This window comes from Macaca fascicularis, chromosome 4 (genome assembly GCF_037993035.2).
Source record: "Macaca fascicularis isolate 582-1 chromosome 4, T2T-MFA8v1.1".
NCBI lineage: Eukaryota > Metazoa > Chordata > Mammalia > Primates > Cercopithecidae > Macaca > Macaca fascicularis.
Window position 1 is genome coordinate 39,407,876 of NC_088378.1, and position 27,213 is coordinate 39,435,088.

The 27,213-nt window shown below is 35.5% G+C and overlaps 1 protein-coding gene across 35 annotated transcripts in view; it reads right to left on the reverse strand.

Moving 5' to 3' along the window:
* Positions 1 to 27,213, reverse strand: part of AHI1 (Abelson helper integration site 1) — a 223,579-nt gene that overhangs the window by 91,449 nt on the left and 104,917 nt on the right. For all 35 annotated transcript variants that reach the window (XR_010586256.2, XR_010586255.2, XR_012433460.1 and 32 more), the window contains one exon: positions 21,636 to 21,756. Coding sequence is in view for 24 of the 35 variants with exons in the window: in XM_074037078.1 (XP_073893179.1) it covers positions 21,636 to 21,756 (121 nt within the window). In the remaining 11 variants the exon portion in view is untranslated. The remainder of the gene's footprint in view (positions 1 to 21,635; positions 21,757 to 27,213) is intronic.

Sequence of the window (27,213 nt, forward strand, 5' to 3'; positions counted from 1 at the left end):
TAAAAAACCTCTGTAACTAAAATAATGCAGTATTAACACACGAGTAGCCATGTTGATGAACAAAACAGATTAAATGTTTAGAAAAAGATTCAAGTACATATGGTATATGAAGAAGAAGAGATATTTTCCAATACGTGGTGTTGGGACAATATGCTGGAGACAAGTGAATGGACCTTCTGAAAAATAAATTGAATCCATATCTTGCAACATTTGTGCTGCAAAGTCAAAAGCCAAATGACAAAGTGGGAAAAATATTTGCAGCCTTTATTATTGATAAATGACAAGGCTCCCTATTATGTCAAAAGAAAGCACACAAATATACAATAAAGATAAAACTTGATTTTGTAAAAATTTATTTTCAAGTTATGTTCACTGACAGGATCTAGAAGCAATGATTCCCCAATAGAAATGAGTGTACTTAGTCCCAGATTTTAGTTTCTAAATTGCATTATCTATTAATAGTACCAGAGTTCTTTAGATAAATGACTGATTGCAGTTCTGGGGTAGGGATAGTACCAGACGAACTCAGGACATTATAAGCATGGAAGTGCTCAAAGGCTTACTAGTTCATGTCAAAGACACAACAGCAGGAATGAATGGGCTCTCCTTTGCCAAATTAGGGGACAATTTGAACCACACACAAAAAATGTTAGAAAAGTAGTATAACAAATTGAATGAAAAAAAAACCCCCATAGTACTCATATAGAAAGAAAGACAGGAACCCAGGGAGGCGGTGGTGGTGGTGTGTGTGGAGGGAAGAAAACATTCGACTGAAGAATACCAGCCAATAAACATAAAGGTGATAACAGCACTAGAAAACACCATTTTGTATCCTCTGCCCACTACAATAGTTAGTTCAGGCCAGGATCATCAACGGACGCTGAAACTATGAAGTAGGCTTACTAAGCTCACTAAGTAAGGAACATACAGAAGGAACAAAGGAAGGCTGGGAACCAGATATTCACATAGCCTTAAAGTATCATTCCACATATTCACATAGCTTTAAAGTATCATTCCACAGATTATTTCAACAATTACAAAGAAAAATATTAATTTTTACAATGAAGAGATATGGTGTTCACCACCTTAATTAAGAACTAAACTTGACAACACCAAAAGTGGGACAAGCTGACATGATATGCACCTGATATGATGCAAACCATTTACAGGTACTTTTTAGATATTTTTCACAGTATTTTTGCCAAAAAAGTTTAGCCTGAATATAATCAGGATGAAATACATTCAAAATGTTGGACATTTAAGACAGTTGGTCCAGTCTGACTCTAAAAAGTCAATGTTGTAACAACCAAAAAAAGATTCTAGATTAACTGAAATTAAATGACATTAAAATGACAAGACAAGCCATTTAAGTATGAATCTGGACTGGATGCTGAATAAAATAAGCATGCAAACAAAAAACTGCTTAAGACTTTTTTTGACACAATTAGGGAAATCTAAATATAAACTGTTAATTAGATTAGAATCTTGGCTATTTTTCTTAGGTATGATAATGGTACTGTGGTTAGACAGTAAAATCTCCTTACTTTAGCAGATATCTGATGAAGTTTTGGGAAGGAAGAAGCAAATGCAAAATTAGGGGTTTTATTTTACATTTTTTCAATTTTTTATGGTTTAAAAAAATTTCAAAATATGGTTGGGGAATAATAGGCCCTGAATAGACATTAAATTATCTTATAGTAGGCAAACTGAATCTTCAACGGTTTTGCCTGAATAGACATTTAATTATCTTATAGCAGGCAACCCAATCTTTAACAGTTTCGAACACTGTAAAGTCTTCCACATAAGCAGAGTAATATGGTTTTGAGTTATTTTTTTTATTCATTCATTCATTCATTCATGATACAGGGTCTTGCTTGGTTGCCCAGGTTGGAGTGCAGTGGCATAATCATGGCTCACTGCAGCCTTGATCTCCTGGGCTCAAGTGATACTCCCAGCTCTGCCACCCGAGTAGTGGGACTACAGGCATGTACCACCACACTCAGCTAATTTTTTAATTTTTTTGTAGTAACGGGTCTCACTATGTTGCCCAGGCTTGTCTTGAATTCCTGGCCTCAAGCAATCTTCCTGCCCCAATCTCCCAAAGTACCAGGTGCCTGAACCACTGAGCCCAGCCAAAGTTCTTATTTTAAAAATGTCTCAGCATTATTAAAAGCAATTAGAAAACAAAGCACTCCTTCTCAACTCTGGTTTATTAGATCACCTTCCTAAAAATAAGAGAAAGCTAAAAAATTAATGCATGAATGAAAAAATATTACATATTTATATTCTACATGTTGATTGCTCTACTCAATAAATTTACTATGTTTATTGAAAAATAATAATTTTCTGGGAAAATTATTGTCCCAAATCAGAGGTATCAGTTATTTATAATTCTCCATGATTAGTATTTGTTCCTTTACAATTAGAAAAAAACACATTTCAAGGGATAATTTACTAGTATATGTCCTGACTCTGGGGCCATTTTGCATATATTACAAGAGTGGCTCTGATAATTGTTAGATATGTGATTTTGGAGCAGTTATTTGTAACTCACATCTCTGGGAAGACCTTCCTGGGCTATGCCAGTCTTTAATAATCTGTATTATTTATTTCCATATATTAGTCAAAAATAAAATTCACTGATAAAACGAATACATAAAGTTAGCAGAGATTTAACAGACTTCTAAACTAATGCCCAAATAATTGTGCTAACCAATAATCAAATACCAACTATACTAATTTCCACCTAAAACCATAAAGAGTTGCCTACAGTTTTTAGTATTTGATAAATTTCCTCAGTAAACTCTAATATGGACTGGAGTCTGTTCAAATCATATCCTTTGCGACATGCTCTAGATATCCTATCTGAGGCTAGTACGGTGTGTTCCTAATAAATTACACTGGCAGAGCCAACAAACTTCAATTCTGTATGTTCAATCCTTAAAATATAACTTAATATCTGTCTTTAACATTAATATTTTTTAATAATAATATTATAGATGGAAAGTAGATTGACAATAGATTAACATATAGATTTAACAATATGTTATGGACTGAAAATCAAAAGTACAAATATAACAAGGATAAGAAAGGTAAATTTATAATTTCAGCATTTCCTTTTTACTCAGATTTGTTATACTGCAGAATTAAAAAAAAAATACAAAAGAAGCTTCTTGTATTTTCTTGTTTCCTCCTTTTTTTCTTTACTGCCTTTTTGGGTAACAAACATTCAAGTTATCCACCTCATAGTCACTCCTAATAGTTCTTAGTTTCTTTTCACTAAATAGCCTCTTCCAGCTTATCTCATTAGCTCCCATGGGCTCAAATACCACACATATACCAATGACTCCTTCATCTGTACTTATACTCTAAGCCTGTATTCCAAAATACACTGTATAGTTCCTAGCACAGGGCTTGACTCACAGTAGGATATTTAATAAATGAGGTTCAAATGAATGAGTAAGCTATTAGATATTGTGTTTCAGAAATGCCATAATATCTTGTAGGCATTTCAAACTCAATATATCCAAAATACAATTCATTATCTTCTTCTCAATATTCCTATATTTCCTATTTTCATTTATGGATTGCTACCCACTCATTCACCTAAATTAAAAGCCTCTGGCACCCTCAAATTCTACTTGTTTTCTTTTCGCTCACATTCTAGACCTCCATGTTAATGATTTAACATCTCCACTCTCTTACTGCAACCCCCTTCTCCTACCTCAGTTATTAGATCACCTTTTAACTGGCCTTCCTAGCTGGAATGCCCTAACACATTTTATGATTCTTCTCGTCTTACAATTAGTTCACATACTGTCTTCTCTATGAGGTCTTATTATCTTCTCTAACACAGAATTTGTTACTACATCATCTGCCCTCTCTAGTACACTTCGTTCATTCCTTTTACAGCAAATATCAAACTATGCAATCCCATCTACCTACCTTTTTAAAAATAGGTCTCCAGTGAATACTAGCAGTGCTAGGGATGGGGCTGAGTTCTGCGCTTCATTTCTACAAGGTTCTGTACAATCTGGGCCCGCTGCTACCTCTCTGGATTTACTGTCTTCTACTTTCCTCCTTGTTCCCTCCAATCCAGCTATACTGACCTCTTTGCTGTTCAAACTGCATATCAAGTACAATCCTGTTCCAGGATCTTGGATGGGGATGCTATTCTCCCAAACAACTCAGTTTCCTAGCTTCTTTCCTTGCTTCCTTTTTTTCCTAGCTTCCTTTTTTCCAAGCTCCCTCCCTTCCTTCCCTCCCTCCTCCCCCGCTTCCCCCTCTCCGTCCCTCCCTCCCCCTTCCCCTCTTTCTCCCTTCTCCCTTCCTTCTCTCCCTCCTTCCTCCCTCCTTCCCTTCCTCCCTTCTTCCCTTCCTCCCTCTCTTTCTCTCTTCTTCATCTAAATTTTGCTTAATTCTCAGTTACCTTGTGAAGCTTTCCTCGACCACCCCATTTAAACATTTAAACAGCAACCTAACCCTACTCCTCAGGTACAACTCCCTTCCCTGCTTTGTCATTATACTGTTTTTATTTAGCAGCCCTCTGTATCTATGGGTTCTGCATCCATGCATTCAACCAGCCATGGATTGAAACTATTCAGAAAAGAAATGCATCTGTACTGAATACACAGTCTTTTTCTTGTCATTATTCCCTACGCAATACAGGACAACAACTATTTACATAGCATTTACAATGTATTAGGTATTATAAGTAATCTAGAGATGATTTAAAGTATATAGGAGGATGTACATAGGTCATATCCAAATACTGTCCATTTTATATTAGGGACTTGAGCACCCAAGGACCTTGCTATCTACAAGGGGTCCTGAAACCAATTCCCCAGATACTGAGGAATAATCAGACTACATTTGCTTCATGTCATTCTCCACTAGAAGGTAAGCTACATAAAGATGAGAAGTTTTACCAGTTTTGTTCACTGATACCTTCAGAGCACGTATAAAAGTGCCTGGGACACTGTAAGTATGCACTGGGTACTTACTGACTGTATAAATGATCTTGCACTCCCAGTACCTGCATGTGTAAAAATCAAACATCTTTTTAAGTAAAATAAAACCCCCCCAAAAGTATAAAGTTAAAACAAGAAGGGATTTAATGATGGAAAACATTTTTTTGGTGTATTATATTGGTGTGGTATTGAGAATGTGAGATGGCATGAACCCATTTTTCCAGGTCTTTCCATAAAACAGACATTTTAAATTCTAGGGAAAACTTTTAAATTTAAACTTTGAACATAAGCATGATGATTTAGAAAAAGTTTTCCATATCCAAAGCAAAGAGAAGTCATTTAAAAAAATATGCTTATTATGTTATTAATTTTTTCCCTATAGTAGTTCAGTGAACATTAAGTACATTAATTTGCCTGTTATAGGTGCATTTATAACTGCCTTTTACATTTGCTTTTAAAGTGTTTTACTTTCATCTCTTCATTAAATCTTCACTTCAAAATCAGACTAAAAAGACTGAGATAACATTATGCCTCATAATGTCACTAACAAAGGAGGGAAAAAAAGGAAAAGAGGACTCCCACAAAAAAACAAGCTTCACTGATTCTGAGTTGGCCAAAACAAAACACCTGTTCATGCTCTATATTTCTCAGACAAATTTAACAGCAATGAGATATAAAAGACTTGATTCTTTTTAAAAAAGTGGCAAGTATATACAATAACACATACACATACAAACACACCCACATAGACATTGATATGATATACAAACACAACCACATAGACATTAATATGAAATAAACTGGAGTCCTTTACAAGTATAAACTCACTTATTCTCAGAATATTGCAAGATCCTTGGGAGACAGATTTGAAAAAAGCATATTAATTAATTAAGGTCATTATATGACTTGTGACACATGAGCCTTACAAAAGGCCAGCAACAAAATCCAGATTCCGAGTTCTAAGCTATCATTTAGAGAACTAAATAGATGATATTGTTGTATATTTCATGGGCAAGATAAACTTCTAAACAGTGCCATAAAACTACGTCCACTTTATAAGGATGATACATGTAATCGGATTTACTCCCCTGTCTGCACTGCCACAGTGTTTTATATGAATGTCCTGTTGAATTTACCACCATCATATTATAACTATTTCTTTGCCTGCTGGACTCCCCAGATAGACTGGAAAGCCTTTGAGGGCTTTCATCTTCCATTTCTCACAGTGCCTGGCAGGGTCTCTATCATACCGTAGGCTCTCCATAAACAATGCTTGATGAACTGCTTCAATTAATTTTTGAAAATATTAAAAACGTTTTTATTTTTTAAATTGAATAACAGTTTTCATTAGAGTACTTCTATTAAAATGTAGTATTTCTGGTTCTTCTCAAAAAAAGGATGGAAACCAGTCAGAAATCGTTCTTAACTTTTATTCCTTATGAATTACAGTTGAATGCTTTCTTAGAGAAAGTTGAGGAAAAAAGTAAATTGTCTGAAGTAAGAACAATGTTCTGAAAAAAGTAAATTGTCTGAAGTAAGAACAATGTTCCACTTTTTACTTATTAACCATTTATAACACAAAAATCTCTTACGTTATTTAAAAAAAAAATGACCAGTCACGCATATAGTCATTTGTCACTTTCCATATTTCTCAATAGCTTTGCTCTCACACTGGTAGGCAAGTTGCTGACTAAGAACAACACAGTGATTCTTTACATTTTCATTCACTTTTCATTCAAGGAAAAGGCTTCTTTAAAATGTGCATTTAAAATTCTAGAAAATACAAATCAACATTATCTCTAAGTCTCTATCGTTACCAGATGGTATGGTTCCTAAACCTAATTTCCATTGTTAGTTAATGTCTTCAATAAGTGACGATATTCATTTCCAGAAAACATTACCAGTAAATTCTATGATATCACAGACTGTTCACTATCCAGACCAAACTGACTAAACCACAAAATGCAAAAGTATGCACTTCACTTCTGTAAGGGAAACCTTAGGGCTATTCTGAGCATAGTTTTAGCAGATTATGGCCTGACTAAGAGTAAATGACTAGAGTAAGTAAGATTATGACCTAAGAGTAAATGAGAGCTTAATTAGATAGCCTCCTTCTTCTGAATTTCCAGAGCTTTCAGTAGACACAAACTAAAATGTTTGAAAACTAAAAATTTCTCGTCACAGATTTTAGTTTTTAAAAAGTTACTTTGAGACATAGGGATTTACAAAGAAAATAATTTTTTTTTTTTTTTTTTTTTTTTGTGATACAAATGCTATTTCATTTCTCCCCCAGAGGAGGAAACACGAAGAGCTGCTTGCATGGTTCCAGGCAGTGCCCATCCTAAGCAAAGTTAGTTTAAAAAAAAAAAAAAAAATTATTTTTTAAAAATTGGATCATTTACCACAGAATCACAGAATATAATGGCTGAAATGAACACTGATGTGAAATATGGGACACTGAGTATATATTAATAAATTGGAGAAAAAGACCTTTTATTTTAACCGTGAATTAAAATACTTCTCATTATCAGAAATGTGTCCAACATTTTGTATATATAAATATACACCATAATAGTGAAGAACTAAAGATGGCTTAAAATTATGATTCCTTCCTTCCTTCCTTCCTTCCTCCCTCCCTCCATCCATTTCCTCCTTCCCTCCTTCCTTTTTTTTTTTTTTTTGGACGTAGGGTCTTGCTCTGTCACCCAGGCTAGAATGGAGTGGCAGGATCATGGTTCACTGTAGCCTCAATCTCCTGGGTTCAATCGATCCCCCTCTGCCTCAACCTTCTGAGTGGCTGGGACCACAGGCATGTGCCACCACTCCCGGATAAGTAAAAAAAAATTTTTTTTTTTTTTTAAAGAGACAGGGTCCCACTATGTGGCCCAGGTTGGTCATGAATTCCTAGGCTCAAGTGATCACCTGCCTCGGCGTCCCAAAGTGTTGGGATTACTGGTGTGAGCCATCTTGCTCAGCCAGAACAGGATACTCATTTTCTTCAAAGGCATGTATTAAGTGTATTATCAGAAAAAAAAAAAGTTATAGAAAAACATATTTTAAAATCTACATATTTGGAAATATATTTTACAACATTTTGTATGACCAATTATCTTAAAAATTGAACTGTCCATTTCAATTTGAGATTACAAAATTATAAAATGCATTTTATGGTTGATAGTAAACTATATTAATGTAGTCATATTCTCAAACTATAAAAAAAAAAGTTACACCTGGTCATAATAATTGAGCTATTTTATAACCAACCCTCTCACCTGTTGCAGCCATATAGCATTGTTGTAATTCTTCCTTCAATTCTCACCTTTGAGTAAACTGATTACTGAGCTCCCTTTACCCTAGAGGCAAAGCAGTGAGTTGCAAAACATTTACTACTTTCACCATGGTATAAATTATGTTCCAATAAAGTAGTTGAAACCTTTAAAGTCTTCTACTTTATATAATAAAAACCACTTATTGAAATGTTTTCAACAATATGCCTAAAAGTTATATTTAGAAATAATACATATGTACCACAGGAATACAGATTTTAACATAAGACATTTACTAGGTTTAGTTCTAAGAACACAGTGCTTTCCCATTCTAAAATTTAGTGGGAAGTTAGATAAATTTAAAATTAAAAGGTTCAATGATTAAAGTAGTTCTGAATATAGTTATAAAGATACAATGTATTATTCCTGTTGCACTAAGACAAACAAATTTTGGTATTTAAAAACTTTCACTTGTAGTAAACATTTTCCTGTCCTCTATTTTCAAACTACACGTCACTGAGATGAAATAATAACTTGCTCAAGTCACAGCATTAAGCAACAGAATCTGGATCTAAATACAAATGCCTCTGACCTCTGGCTAAGTGCTACCAGAATCTCACATATTTATTTAAATAGGAAAAATTAGACACTTCTAGAGTCCCTATTCAAGTTAACCAAAATTGCTTATTAATAACATCTTCAAAATCATGATGATGAAATACCACCACAAAATCTTCAACATTTAGGCAAGTTTTATTATTAAATGTGTTACTTGTATTTGGTTTTTTAACTGGTAATCTATTCTTTATATTGTAACACCTGATTTGTTGGGAGTCAGATAATGAAGTGGATTTTATAAACCTGCACTGGCCCATATGGTACCTACTGGCCAGATGTGGTTTTTAAAATGTAAATTGGCCAGGCATGGTAGCTCACGCCTATAATCCCAGCACTTTGGGAGGCTGAGGTGGGCGGATCACCCGAGGTCAGGAGTTCAACACCAGCCTGTGCACCATGGTGAAACCCCATCTCTAGTAAAAATAAGAAAATTAGCCAGGCGTGGTGGTGGGCACCTGTAGTCCCAGCTACTTGGGAGGCTGAGGCAGAAGAATCACTTGAACCTGGGGGACGGGACGGAGGTTGCAGCGATTTGCGATCACACCACTGCACTCCTGTCTGGGTGACAGAGCAAGACTCCATCCCCCCCACCCCCTAAAAAGTAAATTAATTAAAATGAAATAAAATTAAAAATTTAGTTCCTATGTTATACTAGCCTCTAGCTACCATAATGGGCTGTGTACATCTACAGTTCAGAAAAGAGGTATGGGTTGAAGATAAAACATTTGAAAATCACTGACATATGAGTTTTATTTAAAGTCATGAGATCACTAAGGGAGTGGGCAAATACAGGGAATAAAACAGGGTCAAATTGCAGTGAAACAATCTTATAAGACATGGAAGAAAAGAGGAAGAATTAGCAAAGGACAATGAAGAGTGCCTAAAGAGATAAGAGGAAAACCAAGAGAATGTGGTATCCCAGAAATCATGTATTTAGAAGTGATCAAATGTGTCAAATGCTGCTGATAGGTGAAGATAAGAACAAAGAATTGACCACTAGAATTAGCAATGAAAAGGTCCCTTTTGAGCTTGAGAAGAAGAGATTAGAGATTTCAACAAATTTACAGAAGACGGAAAACGATTAGAAACATCTGTCTGAATACACTGTTGGAGAGTTGTAGTAGATACAGAAGCCATCTGACGATGAAATCTGTGAATTTGGAATCAGCATATTTGGAAGGGGGAAAACCTGAATGAAAACCAGGAGAAGTAACAGAAGATTCATTTGTACAATACCTAAGCTAAACAGGCTGTGAAATCCCCAGAAAATGAAGGATGCCCAGCATTAACAGTCCGCCACAAAACAAAAACAAAAACAAAACAAACCACAGTGGAATTGTCTCTAAAAATAATAGCATGAACCATCTGGGAAGCATGTAGCCTTCTTAGTGTGGATATGCTGTCCCAGTTATACTCATTTTGGCAACTTGCATGACAGTATCATGTGGGCCCATTCACTTTACTTGTTTACCCTAAACATAAGCTGCCAGTTAATTTGTGCTAGCCATGTATATGAAGTTTTCAATATACTTTCTGCTTAGGTGAAGAAAACAGTGAGATTGTAGAGCCATTCTCAGAACAGAAGAAGAAATCATATTTGTACCCAGTTCTTTATTTTTAAAGAGACACTAAGGATCATCAGATATATAAGGAAAAACCATTGGCATGAAAGAAAAACATAGGATACATAAACAGATTAAAAAAAAAAAACAACTGAACACAGAGGAAACATCGATTGATTTAGGAAGGTATAATGGCAGCCAGAAAACATCAATACAAGAAAAAACAAAACAAAACAAAATATATAGGACATGAAATGAGACAGAAGACTGAAATATAGACGCATATAGACACTTCTTTCAGGGAACTCCTGGCAATGATTATATTTCTGTTACACATGTAAATAGCTTACATATTTTACCACATAAGTTTGAGGCTGAGTATCTTCCCTGAAATTAGATTGTATATTTCAGAGCCATACAACAGCTCTGTCCAATTGTGCCTAAACTCTCAAAAGTTTTACATTTGATCTTTTTTAAAAAGATGCTATATGCAAATAACTTCTCTAAGTCTTTAAATTAAGAAGTTATCATATATCGACGGGAAAGCTTTGGAAAAAGTAAACATCAGAATTCTATAAAATAAAAATTAAATGATCTAGCTCATACTTTGGCTATGGTAGTATTAAATTATGTAGTTTTCATATTCATTAACTCAATAAGATCTCATCTTAATTTCCTGTAGTTCATGGTCTTCCATTGCTTGCTTTTTATTTTTCATTGTTGATATAATTATTTCACTTTTAAAATTTATCTATGAGGAAAATGCTACAATATTCTTTGATAACTGAATTTAGAAGGTTTTTAAATGAAATACATCAATTTGCAAATAAATGTGACTGACGAAGAAAAGCTTACACTAAGTTTTCTATTTTTAACAGATAGGGAAAAAAGTTGAAATTATGAGACTGGAACCATATGTGTCATATAAATATCATACAAAATAGCTTCTTACAAGATAAATGGCTAGGAAACAGCGAGCAGATTCAAGCTCATTTGACTCTGTTAATTTAAATAAGCAAAGTTTGCATTCACATTCTCCCCTCAGACAGCATTAGGAGAAATTTAATATCCCAACAGGGACACTAACTGCATATCCCTGTACATGAAGAACCATTCATTAAGAACATTAATATTCACTAGAGTTAATAAAAATGATTCTTAAATTAAGAAATGACAAGTGTGAAAGCATATTTTAAATTATTAACATGTTTAGAAACACAGGTTCAAGTGGCAGTTATCATTAAAGATACAGGGGCTTTCATCACAAGTGATGAGTAAGTTTTGTTTGTTTGTTTGTTTTTGAGATGGAGTCTCACTCTGTCGCCCAGGCTGGAGTGCAGTGGCACAATCTCAGCTTACTGCAACCTCTGCCTCCTGGGTTCAAGTGATTCTTATGCCTCAGCCTCGCCGAGTAGCTGGGATTACAGACACCTGCCACCGTGCCCGGCTAATTTTTGTATTTTTAGTAGAAAGGGGTTTCACCATGTTGGTCAGGCTGGTCTTGAACTGACCTCAAGTGATCCGCCTGCCTTGAACTCCTGACCTCAAGTGATCCACCCGCCTCGGCCTCCCAAAGTGCTGGGGTTACAGACATGAGCCACCACACCTGGTCTTCAAGTGAGGAATAAGTTTTAATATTTAGTAGATTAAGTATAGTTAATCTACTTCAGATCATTGCATAGTTACTTAGTATAATACTGATACAGGATATTAAAATGACTCCTTATACTTCAATGTACCGATCAAATATCAATTTTAGAGAATCCAATCATAACAGTAAGAAATCCTAACAAACGAAGGATTTGTGGAAGGAGAATATAAAATAGTCATGCTAAAGGAAAAATCCATGTGATTAACAGAAAAATCCAAATATGGCAACTGTCACATCTCCAAGATTTTTGTGTTGATTGGAGGCTAGAGAAAGGGTATGAAATGAAATCAACATTAGCTTTAGGAGTAATTCTTGGTCCTCAGTAGATTAGATGGAACAGAATTCAGATGATTAAGGAAGTCTGACCACCTCCCTGACATATATAAGTTTTCATCCTGTTGTCTTCATTTTTATCATAACTCTTTGTTTTTTTTTCAAATTAAGCTACCTTTGCTGAATTAATGCTAGAGAAATTAAAGGTAATAGTAATAACCTACATTTGGTTGCTTATGCACTTAAAAAGTGACTTCATTGTGCTTGTCATCACATTAGATCACTGTAACAGCATTTTTGAAAAGCAGGAAATGAAGCATTAGAACCTACATTTTACATATGAAAAACTTCAGAAGCTGTTCCCCCTCCTCAACCCTAGAGTCCACAGCCCTTTTTTTTTTTTTTTGAGACGGAGTCTTGCTGTCACCCAGGCTGGAGTGCAGTGGCGCGATCTCGGCTCACTGCAAGCTCCGCCTCCCGGGTTCCTGCCATTCTCCTGCCTCAGTCTCCCAAGTAGCTGGGATACAAGCGCCCGCCACCTCGCCCGGCTAGTTTTTTGTATTTTTTAGTAGAGACGGGGTTTCACCGTGTTAACCAGAATGGTCTCGATCTCCTGACCTCGTGATCCGCCTGTCTCGGCCTCTCAAAGTGCTGGGATTACAGGCTTGAGCCACCATGCCCGGACACAGCCCTCCTCTTTTAAAGGGGGACTGATTCTTTTAAAACTCGATTCAGAAATCAGTGTCTTTAAATTCTTCCTTAACTTACCCCAGACACGTAAGTCTGAGTTAGGCTTTAATATATTCACAAAATTTTTTACCATTGTTATGATGTTATAGCATTTACCAATGGGAGAACACTGATCACACTGCAGTGAATAACTGTCTACTTCTAAGAAAAAACTATCGACTCTTGAAGGCAGGGTCTATAATTTTTAATCTGAATAACTAGCACTAAACATATCATCTGGCCTACTGCAAGCAGTTCAGAAGTTGAATACATCAAGTGGTTTCTGACTGATAAAGGCTGAATTAGAAATTTGGTGTTAATTCCTAATCCGAAGCTCATTCCTCCACATATCAGTGCTTCTGTCAATAAACAATTGTAACAAAACATTTTTGGTAAAAAACAAACAAACAAAAAAACCAAAAGCACCCTTTCTCCCACTTTGATGTTATGTACTATATAAAAGTGTTTTTTCTTTTTCTTTTCTTTTTTTTGAGATGGAGTTTTGCTCTTGTCGCCCAGGCTGGAGTGCAACGGTGTGGTCTCGGCTCACTGCAACCTCCGCCCCCCAGGTTCAAGCAATCCTCCTCAGTCTCCTGAGTAGCTGGGATTACAGGTGCCCACCACCACACCCGGCTAATTTTTGTAATTTTAGTAGAGACGGGTTTCACCATGTTGGCCAGGCGGGTCTTGAACTCCTGACCTCAGGTGATTGGCCCACCTCGGCCTCCCAAAGTGCTGAGATTATAAGGTGTGAGCCACCCCTCCTGGCCCTTTTTCTCTCTTTTTTTTTTTTTTTTTGAGACAGGTTCTTGCTCTATCTCAATCTCCAGGGCTCAAGTGATCCTCACATCTCAGCCTCTTGAGCAGCTGGGACTACAGGCACATGCCACTACACTTGGCTAACTATTTTGTATTTTTTGTAGACAGAGCTTCATCATGTTGCCTAAGTTGGTCTCAAACTCCTGCGCTCAAGTATCTCCTGCCTCAGCCTCCCAAAAGTGCTGGGATTACAGGCATGAGACACAGCACCTGGCTGAAAAGCATTTTCTTAAGGGAGGAAAAACTACAGGTTGCAAAATGGAATTACATGAAGTACCTCAAGATGTTCTGATGTCTCTGGGGATTATGATCTTAGAGATGGTCAAATTCTAAGAGAAACAGAGGCTAGCAAATGGAGTTCTGTTGTTACTTTTGCTCTATTTTAACATCTGTGGAATAAAGGATTGTTCCCCCACTGAACCCATGCCCTATTGATTTTGGCCAGATTACACAGATGACAGAGTACTTTGATTTTAATCATCTGAAAATCTCAATGTTATCTCATTACATGACAAAGATGGGTTAAGGATGGTACTCACATAGAAAGCTAAAGTTTGGAAAGTTAAGTGTTCTAGTGGATTATCCAAGTTTAAGATGCTTGACAACTTTCTTCTTGAAATTTACTTCATCTTAATGTCTTTTTTGGCATGCTTCTAAAAATGTTATATCCATGATTTGTCTCTTTGACATGTTCTTTTTCCTATAATCATCACTTAACAAATTTTATTAAGTCATGTCTTAAAATAAGATATCTTCCATTCTTTTGGCAACAAAACAAATTGCATAATTTCAAACTAAAAAAAAAAAAAAAAATCAAAAAAGCCTCCCATAACCTCATAGTGTTTATTCTCCCAATATTTTATGAGTTTCAAAGTATTAAACGTATTGTGTTGATTCTGATAATTCTATGAAGTAGGAAACATGGAGACATTTATTCAAAGAGAGAAAGCGAACTACCTAACAAAACAGTTAGGAAGTGGTGGGATCCCAGGTCAGGCTCATTTCTTCTGGCTGGCTGACCCTGAGTCTAGTGCTTTTTCCACCATAATATACATGTATTGAATTCAGCAAAGTGACCGGAAAACAAATTCTTGCCATTAAAAACTGCACAATAAAAACATTTTTGATTATTTTTAGTGCCAAAAAACACATTTCAGGGCATGTGTCTATAGAAGTCAGTTAATTTTGTAGATTACCTATTTAATCTACAATAGTGAATTAATGCCTTTCACCTATCTTACCACTTGAAATACTGGAATTATGGAAGTTTGAAACCAGAATTAAATCAAACATTCTTTTTCAATTAACAGTTTAAAGTTCATGAAGTAATACTAACAGAAAGCCCTGCCAATTCTGATGAGATGAGAAAGTCTTTGAAGCTCATTTTACCTTCCTTAAAATGGAAACCCCCTTTTACCATCAGCTGTGTTTATTGAGAGTCATTCTAAATACTAATTTTTGCCAAAATGTTTTTTCTTTGAAATACAAGAATCATCATGTTTCCAGCTTAGATGTAATCTACCTTCTACAATAGCTTATACAAGAATATCACAGAATCTCTGGTGAAATTATGATCCAGGATTCATTTCACATTTTAGTTGTCTAAAAAGTTTTACATTTCTCTATAAAAAGTTAAAACTTTAATATACTAAAATCTTAAAAACAATAAAAAATTTAACTGGAAAAATAACTCTCAATTTTAAGAGTTAGTCAAGGGAATATAAGTATATACTTTCAAAGACACACAAAATGAATGAAAAAATGCAGTTCTTCGAGCAGGTGCGGTGGCTCATGCCTGTAATCCCAGCACTTTGGGAGGCCAAGGTGGGCGGATCACGAGGTCAGGAGATCAAGACCATCCTGGCCAACATGGTGAAACCCTGTCTCTACTAAAAATACAAAACTTAGCTGGCTGTGCTGGTGGGTGCCTGTAATCCAAGCTACTTGGGAGGCTGAGGCAGGAGAATCATTGGAATCCGGGAGGTGGAGGTTGCAGTGAACTGAGATCGTGCCAGTGCACTCCAGCCTGGGTGACAAGAGCGAGGCTTTGTGTTAAAAAGCACAAAATATGGCCCGGAGCAATGGTTCACGCCTGTAATCCCAGCACTCTGGGAGGCCGAGGCGGGCGGATCATGAGGTCAGGAGATCAAGACCATCCTGGCTAACATGGTGAAACCCCGTCTCTACTAAAAAATACAAAAAATTAGCCAGGCGTGGTGGCGGGTGCCTGTAGTTCCAGCTACACGGGAGGCTGAGGCAGGAGAATGGTGTGAACCCAGGAGGCGGAGCTTGCAGTGAGCTCAGATTGTGCCGCCGCACTCCAGTCTGGGTGATACAGCAAGACTGTCTCAAAAAAGAAAAAAAAAACAGTCCTTCAAATATTATTCAACATGTATAAGCACAAGAGTTAGTCTGACAGATCTCTTAACCAATACCAGTCACTGACTAACTTTATGATTTTGTTTAAATCAAATATTTTCACTGTGAAGGAAAATAGGACATGGCAAAATATTAGATTAAATGGTTGGTTATAAAGTTTAACATAGTTTTACAGGGTCTAACGGAGAACACAAATAAAATTTGGAGAAGGCAGAAGCTACTGATAGTTTTAAAAAATCATGTCATCCCTATCACCACACTATAAGTTTACAATTAATAAAGATAATATGAAGAGTGTATGAATAAAGTCATATTAATAAAATGATTCATTTTCTTTTGTTTGACTCAATTTATCTATTTAATATGAATTAAATTTAATTTAGAGCAATGCTGTGAAAATATATACAAAGTCCATAAAATGAAATATGCTGTCCTTCAAAATATACACATGCAAAGATGATACAACTACCCCATTGCCAGTAGTAACACTTCCTGCTAATTTCTCTCCCCTGCCTACCCATAACAGTGATTGATTTTTATTACTGAATAATCCACATTTTAAAACTTAGTTCTATAGCAAGCTTGTCCAACCCACGGGCCATGTAATGAATCTGAATGCGGCTCAACATAAATTCATAAACTTTCTTAAAATATTATGAGTTTTTTTTGTGTTGTTGTTGTTGTTTTTAAACTCATCGTTAGTATTAGCGTATCTTATGTGCTGCCCCAAGACAAGTCTTCTTCCAATGTGACCCCAGGAAGCCAAAAGATTGGACACCCCTGTTCTATAGCAAGGACTCTTGAGATGGTTGAGTGTAATCTGGATTCAGATAAAATAACACAGAATAAAACTTCTCTGTACAGAACCTGTTGATTTGACTGGAGACTACATACCATAATTACTGGAAATCAAACTTAAAAAAAAATCTAACAACTGACAAACAGAATTATATTTAAAGGTCAAAGAAAGATATAAGTTCATTAATCCTCAGGAAATAGGATGTCCTCCTTGACACCTCAGTCTCAAAAACCCCACCTTTTCCAAATAGTTATACTGCTTATATTATTACTTTCCAATATATCTTAGAACTCTAAAGCTAGTAAAAAAAGAAGGTAATACTCATAGCCAGAGGGCCCACTTGGCAATGTGGCAGGACAACAAATGAAGGAGTGGCTCTAGACACAGTCTCCCTGAGGGCTGTGAGCAGGAGGCCCACTTCACCTCCCTAAACATGTACCATCGTCCAGGAATAGGCAGTTAGGTATGGTGAGGATGAGAAGTACTGAGCTAGACATGACTGCCCCTAGCTATGAGAATTCTAACATGTCAGCCTCTCTGATTCTCAGTTTCACTGTACAGAAATTGAGTAATAGAAGTTTTAAGGTCGCAGAAGCTCTAAAATGATTTCACTCCCCATAATTTTCATGTTTACTCTACTTTTCAGAGAGTTTTGTTGATGATCAAATAAGGATATATATAAGAAAGCACTTTATACATTTTCATACAAATGCAAGTTGCTGTCATTGTTTTATATTGTTTTTATCTTTATTACACTAGAAAAGTATGGAAACAGTTTTGATATACAATATAAGATGCTTACTACATGGTGAGGCATTCAGATGGGCTATGCCCTAAAATTTAACAAAAATGTTAAAATTATATTTTTTCTTATAAAAATTACTCAGGGAAGATGCTATAGTTTTAATTTTTATAGGATTATCTGATTTGTTAAGAACTTAGACTAATAGCTTAATGAACAGTTCTTAAAATAAGCATCTCATAGGAATTGTATCCAGCTTTTCTGGATACAAGTAACCTATTCCTCATACAGATGCCAGCTGTATTCAAAGAAAAAAAAACATTTTAGAATCCCTTTCATATTCATTCCTTAGATAATTCTTTTACCTAGAGCAGCAGTCCCCAACCTTTTTGGCACCAGGGACCAGGTTCATGGAAGATCATTTTTCCATGGACTGGGGGCAGGGGATGAGGAAAGGTGAATGGTTTTGGGATAAAACTATTCCACCTCAGATCAGGCATTAGATTCTCATAAGGAGCTCACAACCTAGATCCCTACATGCGCAGTTCATAATAGAAGCTAATAATGTCGCTGATCTGACAGGAGGCAGAGTTCATGCAGTAATGCTCCCAGCTCCACCACTCACCTCCTGCTGTGCACCTGGGGGTGTGTGTAGGGGGTTGGGACCCCTGATCTAGAGAATAAAATGTGAATTCCTCAGTGCGGTATGATTTGACCCAATCTACCTCTGCAAACTTAGTTCACCTTAAACACATTCATCTCACCTTTTCCAGTTAAACCAAGGCTCAAACCACTCCCTAGCCATACCAAGCTCTCTTCTAAGTACTGTTAAAGAAAAAAATTATTCAATGATGCTTGTTAAAGCACAGTAAGAAAGACTTTATTCAGGGCTACTGCAGTAGGCACAGGGACTACTGCAATGGGATTTTGTAGCTGGGGAGAAAGATTGGCTGAACTCCAAATACAGCATGGGCAAGTGGGAAAGAGGGAAGTGGAGAGAAAAGGAGTAATCATGAATGGCTCCTAGTTATCCCTAAACAACTGTGTGAATGGTGCTGTGTACTGGGATTAGGAAGACTTGGTAGTAGGGGAAGTGGAGGTGGAAGGAAGGGTTTTTGGGGCAAAAAAACCAAGAGTTCTATTTGAACATATAAAGTTTGAGAATGTTTTAGCTCTCCTATCCCTCTTTATTCTGGTGATACTTTGTTTACACTGTGATTTCAGAATCTGTCACATTCTGACTTAATTTGGTGCATACTTACTTGTCTCCCTAGCCAGACTAGAGGTTCCTGAAGGCAGAGACTGTAACATTTACTCCACATGCTAAATAGAGGGCCTTAAACAAAGTGGTCACTTAAAATGATTTTAGAATGAATAAATGAAGTATTCTAGAAATTGTGAGGAATACAAACCAAAGAGAGAAATGCTTACTTTTCTAGTAGTCTCCATTACCTAGAACTCATCTTGCATGAGATCAATAAAAGTTACAACGGAACATAAACCCACTTCAGAGTCTAGCACTGCAGCATGTAAACCCACTTACACATATATAAAATCAACCCTTACTCTTACGTCTCCTAGCATGAGCGCTACTGGGCTCATACTTACTAGCTCTGTGTAAATAGTTTTCTTTTATACCGTCTAAAGGCAAACATCGACAGATGTGACTTGCATATTTCAGATAGGTTTTCAGTGAGATTTTTATTTTTAAACATTCTATTTACATGATTTGTTTTTGTAGTTATGTATTTCAGATTCTAATAGATTATTTTTACTATCAACACTTAATTATTTAATCACTTTACAAACTGATTTGAACAATGAATAGAATCACAGAATTTTTAAGACAGAAACTCACCAAAGCCAGAGAGCCCTCACTTATTTGGAGGGATGAGAAAACTCTGGCCTGAAGAAACTGCTCAAGACTCCACATTTGGAAATAGAGTTAGATCTGAACACCAGCTCACCTGGTTCCTAAGGCAGGATTTTTTTTTCATAAACACTGGCTTCTTAATAAAAGAGATTAATTTGGCCATTTTGAGATTGACCACATATTATGCTTTTGTAACTTTTCTGTTCAGTGATATCTCAATGACATTTCTAAGAAAGCTATGCCTTAAAATGCGGTTAGGCATATTAGTAACCAAATGGCTTAATCGTCATGCTTCTGAGATAGTATGTGCAGGGATATAAATATCTCTTTTATGGTCTACATGGCCATGGAAACTGAAGTGAAATGGAGCCAATCCTATGTATAATCATGAAGTTTGAAAGGCTTGCCTTTATCATATAAATGATGATAAAAATTTATTTTTTCATTTATAAAAAATGAAAAAAAGTTTTTGTATTTATTATCTATACCTTGCTGGCAGACAGACATAAGATACTGCTTAAATGAATTTTAAACAATATATTAACTCAATCAGATATTTACCTTCTAAGCTTTTAATCCTGAATTGTGGAATGAAAAGTTTGTTCCCAGAGAGTTGGTAGGGACAGAGTGGTGGAGAGAGCTTCCCTCCCTCCTAGTTATAAAAATGACAAGGTCTGAAGCCAAGCCAAGTATCGATTTAGGGTGAAGAACAATCTAAAGAGGTAGTATATGATGCAGCTCCACTGGAAATAACAACGGCCAACACTATCACTTTAGTTTCTGGCAGATATCTGGAACGCTACAAATTAAACATTTCTAAGGTTTGAGATAATTGTTACTAATTATTATAGTGACTTGAAATTAGATTTCAAAGTAGTTCAAAGTTAGCTTACACATATTCGTCATGTTTACAATATAAATATGTTATATTCATATAGTACCTTATGCTTACAGTGTTTTCATATGTGTAATCTCATTTAAACTTCAACAATACATAATGTGAATATCATTCTCAGTTTTCAAATGAAGAGCCTAAGGTTTGCAGGTAATAAGGGTTATAAAAGGCACAGCCGGGGTTGAGCATAAGAGTTGTGAATCCAAGTATTTTCTCACTATAATATGTAACCTACACAGCAATATTAAAATAACTTGTATATGTAAGTTCCTAATACTTTCAAGGTAACAAAGTGGTACATATTGTCCTCAAATTTCTAAGTAAATTATGTTGATCTTCTCATACTCAAATTTTTTTCATATAATTTTTGTAAAAGATAATTGTTTTGTTATTTTCAGCTTTCTTACCTTTCTAAAAATTCAGCAGTAGAAAAAATACTGTCAAAAACATACAGCTAATGAAAAGAAAAAGTCACCTTTCAATACCACAAACATTTCTCACTTAGATGTTTTTCCTTTGATATCCTTTAAAAACCTTATTGAAACTCATTTAAAATATTAGTCAAAACAATTGTATAGTTCACTTCAGTGATTCAGTATAGTTTTCTAACAAGCTTTTTTGCATATTTTGTTAATTTGCCATTTAATGGGATGTGACATCGCTACAGGTTACATCCTATTTCTGCCAAAATGTACTTTACCTTGGCTTTCCTTGAAATGAATTATAACATGGGATTATCCATCTATGATGAGTTCTTTAACTGGGAAACTGAATCAGACTTAACATCATACAGGTTTAAAACTCACGTGTTTTGCTGGTTTTAAATTATTATCTGTTAACAGCACATAGGTTCAGTGTATCTACCGTTACCAAATTCAAACTTACTTTTGAAATAACCTTGGTGCTTTTAAGGTCAAAAAAGATGCTAGAATAGAATTTGTCGAGTGTGAAAACTGACCATTATGAGCTTTATTTCTAAAGAAATAAGTGATATTCATCAACAAAACGAGCATCTATCTGAACATTTAAAAGAACTGTCAAAGTAAGAAAGGGGCTCACCGGTCTGAGTGAAACCAAACTGATGTAGAATCTCTTGAGCGGTCAGCATGTTTGACTGCTTTAACTTAGACTGTTGTGAGGAGACTGCTGGTGGTGAAGTAAATGAGAGATCTTTGTTGACCTGTATTAGGAAAACAAATCAGAAACTACAGTGTAATTTCCTGGATTACTGATGCAAAAACTTGATGAGAAATATTTGCTTATTATACAAACCAGGACACATGATAGGTCAAAAGGAGTGGTAATCACGTACATGGTTAGTTTGTAAAGTTTACAAAAGAGAATCATTTTCATCAAGGAAAAAATATAATAGCAAGTAGAACATAGCTATATGAAAATAAATCAGCCTTACTAAAGTGTACCATGGAACTAACATTATTAATAACTTAGAGTAGTCTTATGCATTTCTTACGCAAAGAAATGCAAGAAATAAAAATGACTCCTTGACTGGTTCAATTAAGGAAGAGTAAAAATGTTTCACATTCACATTTCTCTAGCATTTTAGTGAAATAGCAGGTACTTCCTTTTCAGAGATACACAGAAAACACCTGTACTACTCATGTTTATATACATCATGGTGACACAGATAACACAGCTGTAACCTAACTTGCCATATGAAATAGTTTCCATTGCATCAAAACATCTTACTCTTACTGTTTAAACATATCATTAAAATAACAAGGAAAATTTCTGTATGTAAATACAATGTTCTATAACATACAAAACCTAGTATGATTATCTGAATGCACACTACCAGCCTCACAGAAACGAAATGCATAATAAACACAACATATTAACTATAGCTCTTGTAGGAAAACAAACAGTTCACTGAAAAAGCTTGAAATGTTTATAAGTAAATTCATCTTGTAAATCAGAATTCATTTCAGAAAAAAAATCTATCTTTTTTTCATTATTAACGAATCAATCATTTTATCTTTTTCATTACTTTCAAAAAGCACAATAAAATGTGATCTATTTTGGAGAAACTGACAGTCTGATTTCTAATTCACTTCAAAAGTGTAATCTGTAAATTAACAAAATGATAATTTATGGCATACAAACATTACTATATTAAAAGAGCCCCTTTCACATTTTTTTTGTTTAAATAATGAAAACCATACAGAGAAGTTCTACTGTGCAAGTATTTAAAATTTTCCTTTTGATGTTCTGTATAAGACAATACTGGGCTCTGGTTACATGCCCTTTATCTGATTCATTATTTACATGTTTGTAAATTTTTTTTTCTATTTTCTGCTTTTAAACAGTGATAATAAACAGTATATCTTGGTTTAGAGCAAAGAGTTAGCAAATTCGGTGAAAAAGTCAATTAAGACCATATGTTAATATAGTTCTCAGTAACTAAACTACTATGTCATCTCATTAAAAAAAAAAGTATTTTCCAAAGTAGTTGAGGGGGCCAAATACCCCATCCGTCCTAAAATATCACCCAGCTTTAAAAATTCTATCAAAATCCATTAAATACAGATCAAAATTGACCAGTGATAGTGATACAATACCAAAAACAAAAACTCATTTAATATCTTTGAGCTTCACTTTCCATCTTTAAATGGAGATAAGAAAAATAATATCTATACTTCAACGGGAATGTGCCAGTAAAGCAATAATGATGAACTGGTATCATAAAGTGCTATTTGTATGTTAACCATAAAGCACTAATGAACATTGAATAAGAAATAGATTAAATAGAATATATTGGCAAGGGCAAACCATAAAGTAGTATACAAACAAGGGGTAATATCAGTTATTATTAACATCACTAGAAGTAAGGGTAATTAGGTATTTATGATGATGTGGCCAATTTTTCAGAGTTGTGTGCTTTCAAATGGAAAAGAACATATTTATCACTTAACTATCTCATTCACTTCCTTTTGGAATCACTTCTCAGTTTTACTTCTTGAAAATTTTTATCTTAAATATCAAGTAATGCATTTAAAAATCTGGTGCAAACAAACATGTGTATGCTGGGGAAATGAAGATGTATCTATATACACACACGTCTTTGCACACACATACACACACCTACATATATCCATATATATATAGATACACACACACATACAATAGCCATTTATAGTCTTCCTCTTCATAAATTTGTGTTAAAAACAAAAAATACCAGGAAAGCTAAAATAGGATACTCAAATGCCTCTGTTCAAACAGAAATACTTGCTATTCTTTCAAAACAAAATGCTGTTTTTTTTTTTAAACCTACAACCTATAATTATATGTTCTTCCTAAACATTTTTATAATTCTGATCTTTCTTGACATATTTTTTTACAGACTATTCAAATGTCCATAAAATTGATGAGAGTAGCAACTTAACAGAACAGATGATTTCTAGGGTTTGGGGTAACTGTTAATTATTATTGTTATTTTAGCACTTTGTTTTGAAATTAGACCTCAAACCAAGGCCGGGCGCGGTGGCTCAAGCCTGTAATCCCAGCACTTTGGGAGGCCGAGACGGGCGGATCACGAGGTCAGAAGATCGAGACTATCCTGGCTAACACAGTGAAACCCTGTCTCTACTAAAAAAAAAAAAAAAAAAAAGCAAAAAACTAGCCGGGCGAGGTGGCGGGTGCCTGTAGTCCCAGCTACTCGGGAGGCTGAGGCAGGAGAATGGCGGGAACCTGGGAGGCAGAGCTTGCAGTGAGCTGAGATCTGGCCACTGCACTCCAGCCTGGGCGACAGAGCGAGACTCAATCTCAAAAAAAAAAAAGAGATTAGAACTCAAACCATTTTCAAAGCTAGCTTGTACATATTTATTACTTCATTTAGAGGAAGAAAAATAATAATAACCATTAAATAGAGTGAAGCAATATCTATTTTTGAAATATGTGCTGTGGAAAAGAATTGCTTAATAATTTTACAACAACAGAAAGGTTGGTTAAGATAGTATACCCTACACCAATCTACCCTCTTTTCACAACACACTTTTCTGTTTGCTTCATGCAAAAACCACAGTCTGCCAAAGTCAGTTTAAAACTAAAAGCATAAAAATTTAATGAAATTCATAATAAAGAAAAAAATCACCTGGAACTTCTGCCAAGTTAATCATAAAACTGTTTTGCCTACTCTTTTAGGGTATAAACAGACAAGCAAAACATGCAAATACCAATTCTCTAGAAGGCGGGAGGGGGGGTTAATTTTCATGTTAAAAAGCTTGCTGCTCTGAACATAAAATTGAATGCACAATATTAAGCAAGCTGACAATTAGTTTCACTTTTAGTGATTAGTTAAAATTTAAAACCTTTGGGAGATACATAGTACTCATTTCCATATATACTTACAGATCTAATTTTTAAGCTAATTTTAGATAACATGCTACATTCACCTGAAGAATTGTTTATGAAGTTTCAAGCTGTGATGATACCTCAAGTTGGTTTTAAATTATAATAGAAAGAATGTTAATGCCATCTGTATACTTAAAAGTTCACAAGTTCATCTCTGTCTCCCAGACAGCTGTCATATTTTTCCACTAATCTGAATAATAATGTAGATAATATTTTAATCTGATGGCAGTTCTAGTGGCATTAGAAAAAAGAAACCAATAATATCCAGGAAGCTTTTTTTTTTTTGCAAATCATTTATCTGTTGTAAAAATTAAAATACCAGTATCAAAGAAAAAGTTAAACAGAAAACTTGAGCCAAAGTAAGGTTCAAGATATTTGAAGTCAGGTATGTTTTACATTCTTATAAATTTTAAGAGTAGCTTATGCTCTTGTGATTTCTAGCTTAGTGAAGTCTAAGCAATGAGTAGCCTACAGTATTATAAAGAGCAATTCAAATATGACCTCTCAGTCCTCAGCTGTTTTCTTTATAAGCCAGGACAGAGAAATGAGGGATTTGGAAGAAAACACTGTAACTGTTAGGAAAAATTTCTACAGCAATAAGATACCAGAAAAATCTTACTCCCAAATCACTTCATTACTACTACATTAGCTAAAACCAGTATTCAAATTTGAATCAGTCACTATAAAGTTTTGGCTATATTTAATTAAGATTTCTGAGCCTCTGATAGGTACCAAGGACTGGTGGTTCATAGATCACTAATATGACACCTTCATGTCAATTTCAAAATTAAGATCTAGTCCTGGCTCAAACCAATTATCCAGCAATATTCCTTAGGGTAAAGCAATTTACCTCAGTGCATCTTGGTTTTCTCAAAACCTTTACCTCCTTTTCTCTCTTAGTTCACAGCCTCGCTTCACAGAGAAAATTTGGTCTTGAACCCCTGACTTCTCATTTCCAAACTTATGAAAGAACGGACCTCTCGCACCTACCCTTGTCTTTACTTCTAGGGATAGAGGAAGAGGAGCATTATGTTCAAGATTCATCCCTCAGTCCCCTTAGGGATATCCTTAAGGCTCTTCCAAATTCTACTTTCAGGCCAGGCCCAATGACTCATGCCTATAATCCCAGCAATTTGGGAGGCTGAGGCAGGAGGATCACTTGAGTCCAAGACCAGCCTGGGCAATACAGTGAGACCTCATCTCTACAAAACAATTAAAAATTAGCTGGGCGTGGCAGTGTACACCTGTGGTCTCAGCTACCCAGGAGGATGAGGCAGGAGAACTGCTTAAGCCCAGAAGGTCGAGGCTGCATTGAGCCGTGATGACGCCACTGCACTCAGCTTGGGTGACAGGGTAGATCCTGCTGCAAAACAAAAAACAATTTCTACTTTCAAATTCCTGCTGGCTATTTCCCCGCAGCCTAGAAGCATAGACCCTTCTATTTTAGCACAAAAACAAAGAGTAAACAAACCAACTAAAACTCGCCCTCTGATTCCATGACTTCCTTAAAAGCTAAACTCCTTGAAAAACAGCATACAACTGCTATCCAAATATCTGAATCCTTCAGTCTTCAACCGGGTACAACAAACCTTGTCTCCCTGATAAAACAGAATCTGGACTTATGGTAACCCTGGACTTCAAATGATCAAATTCAGCAGATTGACTTAGGCCTCTATCCTTCTATCTTTGTTTCTGGGGAGCCACCTTCTCCTGGTTATCCTGCAATGTCCAGCCATTCCTCATCAGTGCTATTTGTTAGATCCGCTGAGCTCGTCCTCTTCCTTCATATCACATAATTACACTGGGCAGAAACATCTGTTTCCATCAATTCATCTGCTTTCTAATGTTGATGTTTCCTAAATCTAAAACACATCTCCTGATCGTTAAGTTCAGAACTAAACTAAACTTTGCCCCATTGTTTACTTTCTTAGGGAAAGTCATCATTCTCCTCCTACTTGCCAAGGCCAGAAGGCTGGGACTCGTACTAGATTGCTCACCACGCTCCACATATAGATTAGTATAGTTTGTACCACTCCTCCAGCTAAGCCAGTCTTCCAAATAGTGCCAAAATAATAAATCTTTTTTTAAAAACTTTTCTTTTAGGTTCAAGGGTGCATGTAAAGCTTTGTTACATAGGTAAGTTCATGTTACAGGGACTTGTTTCATTGATTATTTCATCACACAGGTATTAAGTCCAGTACCTTATGGTTATCTTTTCTGCTCCTCTCTCTCCTTCCACCCTTCGCCCTCAAGTAGACCTCAGTGTCTG